General features: G+C 30.4%; 1 protein-coding gene across 1 annotated transcript; it reads right to left on the reverse strand.

Annotated features, from left to right (window-relative positions):
• Positions 1 to 2,171: 2,171 nt before the first annotated feature.
• On the reverse strand, positions 2,172 to 4,445 carry LOC120072354 (photosynthetic NDH subunit of lumenal location 2, chloroplastic). The gene is made up of 2 exons (XM_039024839.1): positions 3,927 to 4,445; positions 2,172 to 2,562 (listed from the first exon to the last, which is right to left on the reverse strand). The coding sequence occupies exons 1-2, from the start codon at positions 4,386 to 4,388 to the stop codon at positions 2,464 to 2,466; spliced, it is 561 nt and encodes a 186-aa protein (XP_038880767.1). The 5' UTR covers positions 4,389 to 4,445; the 3' UTR covers positions 2,172 to 2,463.
• Positions 4,446 to 10,651: the final 6,206 nt, after the last annotated feature.

Below are 10,651 nucleotides of genomic sequence, written 5' to 3' on the forward strand. Positions count from 1 at the left end.
AGATCCTCTCACTAAAGGCCCAAAAGGAGAGTAATTCTAGAATTTTCAACAAGTATGGGACTCAAACTATTAGAGTGGTCCATAGTCCTTTATCTGGGTGGTCTATTACGATGGATTTGATGGTCCATAGCCCTTCCTTTGGGTGGTCCTGGAATGGACTTGATGGATAATTTTCATAGCTTAGTTTTTGAGTGGTTTGTCTTTGACAGACTTGGTGAAGTTGGTATGGGCTAGATGTGAAGTCTTCATAGCTTAGTTTTTTAATAATCTATTGCGATAGACCTGATGAAGCAATTAACATGATTGTGAAGGTATGACAGCCTTCTATGAAAAAGTTTAAGAGTTTTTTTCTAGAGCTTTCACGTTGACCCGAGGTTCTATGTGCATGACCTTAAATAACACGCTTTTATCATGGAATCGATGGAAATTTAAGGAGTAAAACGTGTTATGGGGGTCTCAACCATAGTTATTGAAAATTCAAGAGGCAACTAACTCTCTCTAACAAAGTTCTTGCCCTACTTTACTATGCATCAATTCAATCGTTAAGATATCAATGTTTAAGTTTGTTCTCCTATCTTTCCTCAGAAAATAGATTTTATAAAATGTGCTTTTGTTTTGTTTGCTATATTAGTTATTCGTGGGGATTGTTGGGAATAACTTTTGGCTTTTGGACCATACCAAAAGAAAAAGGAGTTTTTAATAGTTTTGTAACCGTTTATTTAAATTAATTCAAGAATTAATTAATTAGTGAAAAAATAATTCTTCAATTACTTTTAAAGTGGTTTTTATTTAATTGTTCAATTAATTCTAAAAACGCTTTTTATTCTTCAATTATTTTTCCTTTAAAAAGGGTTCCTAGTTTTTGAAAAAAAAACGAAGAAGAGTTTGCCTTTTCTTCTTCCTCATGTTTTCTTCTCAAGATCTACTATTTTTTGAGCAATTTTTCATCAATTCTAACCCATTCTCCAACGAGTGTATGTCAAAGATCGGGAGTTGTGTTAACTTTAGGGAGCAACCGGCTTTGGCGATTTAGCACCGAGGTCGCGCCGATCTTGCTCTCAAGATAATAGGTCTATCTACGACACAACGATCGACATTCGGTTCCAACAAGTCGTTCTCCTGTCGTGAGACTAAAACAATTAACGTTCTATCAAAACTCCATGGTCCTGTATTCATGACTCGTGCCTTTTCCATTCGTGATTGGAACTGAATGAAGAATAAATTCTCTACAACCATTTCAATTTGAGTGTTGTGGTGCACCTTCAATATTGATCGCATAAATCGGAATGCGTCATTATTCACTCTCTTGGTTGTTAGAACTTTGCCGCACAGCCTAAGATAACTTGATCGTCCGTGACCAGAAAATTCGGATCCTGAACTTCACATGTGGCCTCTTCCCTATTTGTTAAAGAAAATTTTTTCCAACCTTCCTCTAGCTCCTCCACCACCCTAGAGACAACAAAATATATGTTGTACTTTATGTTAAATTTAAAACAATGCTTTATGTCAATATGATGTATATTGATGTTGTTTAAATGTTTCTAACAAGGTAAAATTATATGGGTTATAAAAAACACTGAAATTTTTGCATTATTCAAATACCTTTTTTTGAAAAACATTTCAAAAATAATTTTGAAGTAGACATTCATTAATATTTTAGTTGAGATTGGGACAAAGGAGAAGTGTATTTATGGTGACATGTTGTGACAATGTTCAGACTCATGTAGTTCCGTTTCACTCTAGATTATTAGTAATATCGTTTCAAAACCTAATTTTTGTCCAACATTCAAGCAAATTTATTTTCCAAAAATGATTTTGAAACATTGGTGAGAATTTATGGGTAATGTTATAACTTTTGGAAGAATAAATGTATTAATTTTTGCAACTTAACCTATTGCATATTGGACCACGGATTTAGCAACTTTGTAGGCTAGATGTGTGTGTATACCATTGCATAGTGGTCGAGATAAGGTTTTGTGGATCTAAAGAGGAGACTTGTGGTTCATTGACTTGACACGATAATAATAAATTAAAAGAAAAATGAAAACATTTTTAGTCCATAAATTTTTAACTATAGATTCATTTGGTATCTCATAGCAATGACAGAAAATAAACGAAGAATGTGGTAACAAATTATGCAAATGACAAAGATAATTGGAAATTTAAAACTCTGTGAACAAAGAAAGTATTATTTTTCCTTGTTATTTGTTACAAGATATCTGATTCATCATTGACAAATTATTATTCAATTACAAGTAAAAATATAACTACAGTATCCAAGTACCTAAAAAATATTCACTTTTTTTAAAACGAAAGAAATAATATCTATCGAATAATATTTTTTACACACGTGTTTATATAATAAAAGACTACAAAATCTTAAAACTACGCATTTGGATCTTGTAAGACCAAGCTTTCCTTTTGATGCATTGAATATGTGATGAAGATTTTAAGATAATGCAGCTATGCCAGTAAAGCCACCAGATCATCAATGGATTTCAATGTCTTCTCGTAATACAAATACGACTCATACACCTTTGGTGTGCGAACGTAATAATCCAACTGAAATATCAATTCAAATAAAAAAAAAAATTGAATGACAATCACAAACCAAATTAATCAATTAGATTATAGACTAAATTTAGTACAATGCTTCCCTACCTACACCTCCATTAAAACACTTACTCACATTTGAATATGATGTTTATCTATTTTGTCTATTTTTATTGCATTTAATAGATTTAAAATATCCACAAATAAAATAAAATGATAAATAAGACATATTCCTCTTACATATATATTCTTGAATTTATATAAACTAGAGTAAATAGTATTATTCCCATATTTAATACATACATTTGTGTATCTTAATTGACAATTTGCTAATTTCAAAAACTGCAAAATAATTACCCTTTAATATATTTTTTTTTTTTTACTTAGATACAATTGTGGGTAAGGAGAATTGATTCTCCGACCTTAGACTAATATTATTGAGTCAAGTTCACTTTAGCAATTATTCTTTTATATTAAATCGTGGTCGGTATAATTTTAGATGTCTTACCCATATTAAATTCCAACAATCTCACAATTCCTAAAGCACACTTTGTTAAAAATAAATAAATATTATTTTTTGATCTTAGATTTTGAGTCTATTTTTTATTTCATCCTTATATTACACATGTTACCATTTTCATAATTATTAAGTTTTGAATTTGATTTCAGTTTGGTATATAAGTTTTAAAATGTTACACATTTATCTTTGATATTTGAGTTTTGTTGCAATTTGGTCCCTAATTTCAAAATTTATATTTTTTGTCTTGAATTTCCACTAAATACTTACTTTCAATCTTTAGTTTTAATATCTATTAATTAATTTAAAATAAGCAATTTACAACTAATTAAATTTCAATATTTCTTCTCATTATAATTAAAGTTAATTTGAAAATTTCACTTCATTCTTATTTTAAACTAATTAATTAATAGACAATAGCGCATAAGATTGAAGTGAATTTGTAAATTTGAAACAAAAAGATCAAATTGAAACAAAACTCAAATCTTAAGAGTAAAATTGTAACATTTTGAAACTTAGGGAATATTAAATTGAAATTAAGCTCAAAACTTAAGAATTAAAAAAGTTATATTTTTTAAACGTATAGGAATCAAAAATATAAATTAAACACGAAATTTAGGAACAAAAATGTATTTTTCCCAAAAATATTCAATTTTTGATATAGGTTCAAACCATTTTCCCTGATTAATAATCAAAACACAAATAAAAACCAACAATAACATATATTAGAATATCAAATTCCTCCCTCATAAAATTATGCAATTTTTTTTTAGTATCCTACATGTATAAGATCCCACATTCAACATTTATGTCTACATTGTATTTTTAAGTTATGAAATACGTGAAGCTTACATACCTCGGCCATGTTATCAACCAACTCATTAGCAGTCTTAACAAAGTCATTTTGGCGAGCTTGTGGCAAAACAGACATGGCAGTTTTCAAGTCTTGGGAGAGATAAGCCGACTTTAGTCGAATGTAGAAGATCACATATCTCCATGACATGGTCTCCAGCATCTCACGAATGCTATGAAGTCCTTCCGCGGTCTGTTTTATCCTCGCCACCGCCTCCTCTGCCGATAGCCCGGGCTCAAAGTACCGCTCCTTAATGAACGAGTGGGTACCCCAGCTTTGGGCTAGCGCGAGGGGCGCTGTGGCCTGCAGGCCAATCACAGCCGCGAGGGCTGTCGCGATATGGCGGCGGTGGATGGAAAGAGAGGCGGTGATGATGGGGAAGTGGTGGCGGCGGCGATGGCTGCATTTGTGAGGAGTGGAAATGCGAGAGATGAAGAGAGTGTTGGCATTGGCAAAGGAAGTCATGGCTTTGGATAAAGTTATGGCTTCTCACTTTTAATTTCCATAGGGAAAGACACAACGCACTTTGTGGCCTTACCTTACATAATTCTTATCCATTTCATTCATCCGCAACCTTACATTTTATCACTTTGTGTCCCACTCCCACTATCGTGTTTTTAAAAGTATGGGGGTAAATTTGCTAAAATCCTCAATCTTAATATGAAATTATTTAGATGTATTCCAGACATCATTTATCCATGTACATCCTATAAAATTATTCGATCACAATTTGATAGGTGGTAAATTCTTTTTATTTATTATTATTTTTGTATGAGTAATGATAAGAGATGCATAGAGATAAATGCATCTTGTGATACATCCAAATATTACCCATCTTAATATTTATTGTACTAACATTTTTCACTCTGTTTAATTATTGTGTGACACATTAGATGCTTTCAAAAATAAAGTGGGACCCACAAAATACACATGACTTTTTGTTACCAAGAATTAAGGGGGTCCCATTGGCCCAAAATGATAAAATCGAGGTGGACAAGTTTCAAAGGGATATTAGAATTGACTCAGTATTCGTGGTTGTATATAGGATTAGCAAAAATCCCCGTAGGGTCGGTTCCCGTTGGTCCGGTTTAACCTGGGATGTGGGTCAAATAGGAAATTATAACCGGGTCCTCGATCGGAGACGGGACGGGGACGAGGAGGTATCCCCGCCCCGTCCCGTCCCCAACCCCGTCTCTGATTAGCTTTTTTATTTTTTTTAATATATATATATATATATATATAACAGTGATGGATCCCCAAGGGACCCATTTTTCCAACGGGAAATTCCCGTCTCCGTCCCCACCTTCAATTGGTAAGATGGGGCAAAGATGGGGGAAAATACCCGTGCAGGGACGGGGATGGAAAGTCCCTCCTTCCCCCGCCCTGTTGTCAACCCTAGTTGTATACTAAAATTGAAGATCCCAAAAACTTCCTAAAGGTGTATAGATAATGACCGTTATATATACATATATATTGTACAGAGAATGGATGCTATGTCAAATCTAATATTTCTACATACTATGCACAATTTCAAAAGTTATGCACTTGGATTTTGTCTTTTCTATGGTCCCCTCATTCTTAGTAACAAAAAGTGAGTTATTTTAATATGAGGTCTACTAATAACAATACAATAATTTTAATTTAGTGATATGAGTATAAGTTGAATGGATTAATTATGAGGACGATGACCTTATTAATAAGTATAACATAGAATAATATTTGGGTGCATCCCAAGATGCACTTATCTCTATGTTTCTCTCTCTTATCACTCACATTAAAAAATAATTAAAATATTTCAAAATATAAATAAGAATAATTTGTATAAGATAATTAAATAGAATATATAAAAATAGGTATTCGGGTCCCAATATGTACCTAAGTATTTTTCTATAACATTACCCTACTACTTTCAAAAGAAAGAAATGAAAACAAAAACAAATACCACCTGCCACGTCATTAACTCATCAAATGAACGTATCATGAAGGCTTGTATTTTGTTTAAGAACCGAAAAATAAAAAGTCAATTCATTTGCCACACATGCCTTTGTTTTTTAAAGATGATTTTTCTTTAAAAAAAAAAAAACATTTTGAACTTTATATTTTCAATAATAGATGCATTTAGTTGCTGAATTTTCAAAATGAGCATTTTTAGTCCCTAAGTTATAAGAAACATGTTTAAAAGGTCACTTCATTAGTTTTTCCATTAGTTACATTAACAGAAAAATATTTTTATTATTTTAATACTGACGTGGAAATAATAAAATGTAACCAATAATTAAATTAATTAAAAAAACAAAGATAGTGGTAAATATAACAATCAGACTCAAAGTAATATAAAATAAGGTAGAAAAATTATAAATTATACCACTTGTAAGAGTCTATCGTTGTTATAAAATGCCATCTATTGGAATTACAAAAAAAAAAAAAAAAAAAAAGGAGTGTTCATGGGTTGGGTTGAGTTGGGTTGAAAGACTTTTTAAACCTAACCTAATTGTTCGGGTTGTAAATTTCTTCAACCCAAATAACCCTTATTAAAAATGAACCCAACCCAACTCATGAAATATTTGGATTAGGTTAGTTCGGATTAATCAGTTCATTTATTTAAAAAGAAGCAAAATATAAATATGTAAAAATCTAATTTAATTATTTTCATATATTTAATTAAGATTAATAACTTAATTTCAATTTATATAGTGAAAATTTAGAAAGTGAAAAAAAACTACTTTTAAGAGTTGTTGAAAAATAAATTTTCAAAAAATATTGAAATTAAATAAAATTAAAATCAATATATGTTATAAATAATTGTGTTATAAGTAATAAAAAATATATGTTTTAAAGTTAATAATAAATTTAGGTTGATTCGAGTTGATTTGAGTTATATTAGATGAACTCATGAACTAACCCAACTCATAAAATTTTTATTTATTTGAATCAACCTAACCCAAATCGCATGGATTGAATTAGATTGATCGGTATTTCGGATCATCGGGTTTTTTTTTTAAACAACCTTACAAAAACCCCTCTTTCTCTCGCTTCAATGTCGTTTATCTCATTTTCATTCTTGTCCTTGCACCTTCTTTAGAACCACATCCAACACCATTGCCCCCAACCTCCTCTTTCGACACTCTCCCTCGTCGGTATCGGTGCCACTTTTATCCTCTTCTTCTTTCATCTTCTTAACACAGTTGAAGTCTAGTTTAATACTTTACTCTCTCTATTTCTCTCTCTAAAAGATAGTCATTTTTCCTCTTTCCTCTCTTCTTCTTCCATTGAAACAGAGTAGAGACCCAGATGTTATAAAAGAAACTCAAATAAGAACAATATTTCACCGTGATTGTTTGTTTCTTCATTTGTTTTTCCTTTTAGCCTTTGCAATTGTGTTTGGGTTTCTCTCTTTTTTCCCCCTTCTCCATCTAAGAACTATGAAATACAACGTGAACATTCCTCAATTTTGTTGTTCAAAAGATTTTTCTTTAATTTTTAGTTTTTGCCCTTTAATTTTGTAATCTTATATAAAATCGGAGTTTAAAGTGTAAAGAAGAAAAGTTCCTAAAAAAGAAAAAAGAACAGAAAACAATGTAAGGTAGAAAAGAATAGAACAACGGAGAAGAGGGACGGAGAAGAAGGAAGGCAAGAGAGAACGAGGAGTGATGGAAGCTGGAGAAAATTTAGGAGGAGAGAGGGGATCCCCATTTACAAAAAGGAGAGGGGGAGTGGGGGAGTAGAGGAGAGACGGAAGTTTATGTGTTTGTTATTAATTTTATTATTTTCATTCACCATTAAAATAATAAAAATATTATTAAGGGGAGAGACTTTTTAAACCTATTTCATATAACTTATAAGGCCAAAAAGGTCCATCTTGAAAATCTATTGACCAAATGTACTTATTATTAAAAATTTCTATTCTTTTTCTAGGTCATATGGTTAAAATTTTGGTAGGATGTAAACTGATGTTTAAATGTTTCTAAAAATGAGGTATATATATATATGTGTTAATTCTTTTATTAAAATAAACATTGTTTTTAAAAAGTTATAATATTACACACGATTTTTTTTATAAATATTTTAAAATTAGTTCAAATGGTATAGTAGTGGTGTTCGACCCCACATTTCACCTTAGGTCATTGTTATACAATTTTCTGTTTAAATTTATGTCAAAGTTTTAGTAGTATTTATAATTTAGTCATGAAGCACAAAGTTATTCAACTTTTTACCCTCTATTTCTACTTATAAAAAAAACTAACTAAAAACTAAGATAAATTGTTTTTTTTTTTTAAAAAAAAAAAAAAAAACTAAGATAAGTAGATTTAAATGAGAAAAATAAATTATGAAATTAGATATATCTAGTCTAAATACCCAATTCTTTTGGTTTTTCTTAACAATTGAGTGGCAGACTTCTTATGAGTAAATTGTTAAGTTAAATAACAAATTTAGTGCCTAAAATTTAAGTTTCGTATTTATTTTGTCTTTAAATTTTTAAAATTACAAATTAGTTCTTCAATAATTTGATTTTTTTAAAATACAATGATTTACTAGCCTAAATTAAAAGTTTAAGATTTTACTAGCTATAAATTTCAAATTTATATTTCATGGATGAACAAATATTTAAAATTTTCAAATTTTTCATAGTCCAATTAGATACAAAATTGAAAGTTTAGATACATGTTACTCTATTAGATTTATTTAAAAGCTCGAAAATAAAATAGACATAAATTTCAAAGTATATGGAGTTGCAAAAATGGCTTCAATTAGGGGTGTGAACGGTTCGGTTCAGTTCAATTTTGGGCCGAACCATGAACCAAACCAAAGTCCATGATTCTCAAGTAAACAGAACGGTTTGGTTTATAATCGATGGATTTTTTTTTTAATTAGACCAAAAAAATGGACTTATGGGCTTACGGCTTATGGGCTTATGGGCTTATGGGCTTATGCTATGGGCTGGGCTTATGACGGATCAATATTACTTTTACTTAATATAATATTTAATAAATATTAATATATAAGGTTGGTTCGGTTTGTTTTTTTTTTTAATTTTTTTTAGGACAAAGAATCGTTGATGGAATCGAACCAGTTGATTCGACTACTTAGTGAACCGATAATTGTTTCTTTTTGAAAAAAAAAATCGGACCAAATCGACTGATTTAATCCGATTCTCCAATTTTGGTCGGTTCCTGCACACCGCTGGCTTCAATCCTCCACATGTGCAATTATGCATTTAAAGGTCGTAATCACTCAAATCTTGCCAAATAGTTTCGATTTTAGTATAACATGCTTCAATAGACATATTACCTTGAAAGTAGTCACCAATTTCTTCCGCAATTGATAGATCCGAGGACCGTTGCTCTATTTGAATCAATCTCTAAGTTCATCCAGAATTCCTTGACTGAACCATTGTAAACTATACTTGCTGCAATAGTTTTCAAAACTAAGTTCAGAATCTATGAAGCAACAATATCATTTTTGCATTCCCATGCTGCAAGCAGATTGCCAAAAGATTCTTTAAGTTTAATGATTCTTCCTTTGATGAAACCAATTTTGTTCTTGCCGGAGAGAGCTATCATCATCGCACTACTCCAAGGTACATAATTGCTTGCACCGAGAAGAGGTTGAGTGACAAGAACGGAAGTTGGAGCAAAGGAATGGTGGAGAAGATATAGATTGAACTGCAAATCTAGAGAGTTCTATTGCATCTCTGTTGAATTTGAAATTGGAATAGAAGTCAGATTTAACATCTCACGGATGTGATTCATTGACTCAGAAACTTCAAAATTTTGTGGATTCGACATAAAAAATCGAAAAATCGCTGAAGAAGATGAAGATCCAATGAAGGTGCAAAGAAGATCGCAACGAAAGCGAAAAAAAAAAAAAATTCGTCATATAACCGCTAATAAAGGAAGAGAGAGAGTACTCTCAATATATTGTCATTAATTATGAAAGTCCTTCAGAATATAACATATAAACAAATGCCCTCAATGTCACATGACTAAAGAATAAGAATGACTAATTACATAATTAATTGTAAATCCTAATATGGACTAAAGTGGTAGTTTATACTAATTTTATTGTGAAGATTTAAGTCATGATATGTAAATTTGTGATTATTTAAAGAAATAACAATGAATTACAAGGAAAATTAAAGAGCACCATTGTTTTTTCTACCTAGATGTAGGCTTTTCAAATCCATCGCCTCAATGGACACCTTTTATCATAAAAGTCGTCCATTTAATTCCACCTTTGAATGGCCCATCTGTTTTTGGAAATCAATATTTTAAAATTAAATACCTATTTTTTAAAAAGAGATTTTTCTTTTCAAGGGTAGATATTATATTTTGGTTCTTATACATTCAACTTTAGTCATTTTATTATTAAAAAAATTAAATCATTTAAACTTTTATACTTTTAAAATATTCAGTTTGGTCTTTATACTTTCAACTTTAAATCATTATAGTCCTTATTTATTAAAATGTCTATTTTGACCATTATATTTCTTAATTCTTACATTTTCAAGGAATTAAAATAATCACTTTTTTAGGAGTACGACATTACAAGAACGAAAGTGAAAAAAAAAATTTGAAAGTATAAAAATTTAAATAAATATTTCTTTAAAAATATATGAACCAAAATAAATCAAAATTAAAATGATGTGAATTAGAATAAACACTTTAAAGTAGTCACACTAAAATTAACTTAATTGGAAAGGAAGTGAACAAAAAAAAACCCACTACGTA

This window comes from Benincasa hispida, chromosome 1 (genome assembly GCF_009727055.1).
Source record: "Benincasa hispida cultivar B227 chromosome 1, ASM972705v1, whole genome shotgun sequence".
Lineage (NCBI taxonomy): Eukaryota > Viridiplantae > Streptophyta > Magnoliopsida > Cucurbitales > Cucurbitaceae > Benincasa > Benincasa hispida.

Excerpts from the sequence above, each read along its gene's own strand:
- LOC120072354 (XM_039024839.1), bottom strand. The coding sequence starts at position 4,388 with ATGACTTCCTTTGCCAATGCCAACACTCTCTTCATCTCTCGCATTTCC. Across the intron at positions 2,563-3,926 it reads TGGTTGATAACATGGCCGAG|TTGGATTATTACGTTCGCAC; the intron begins GTATGTAAGCTT and ends TTGATATTTCAG.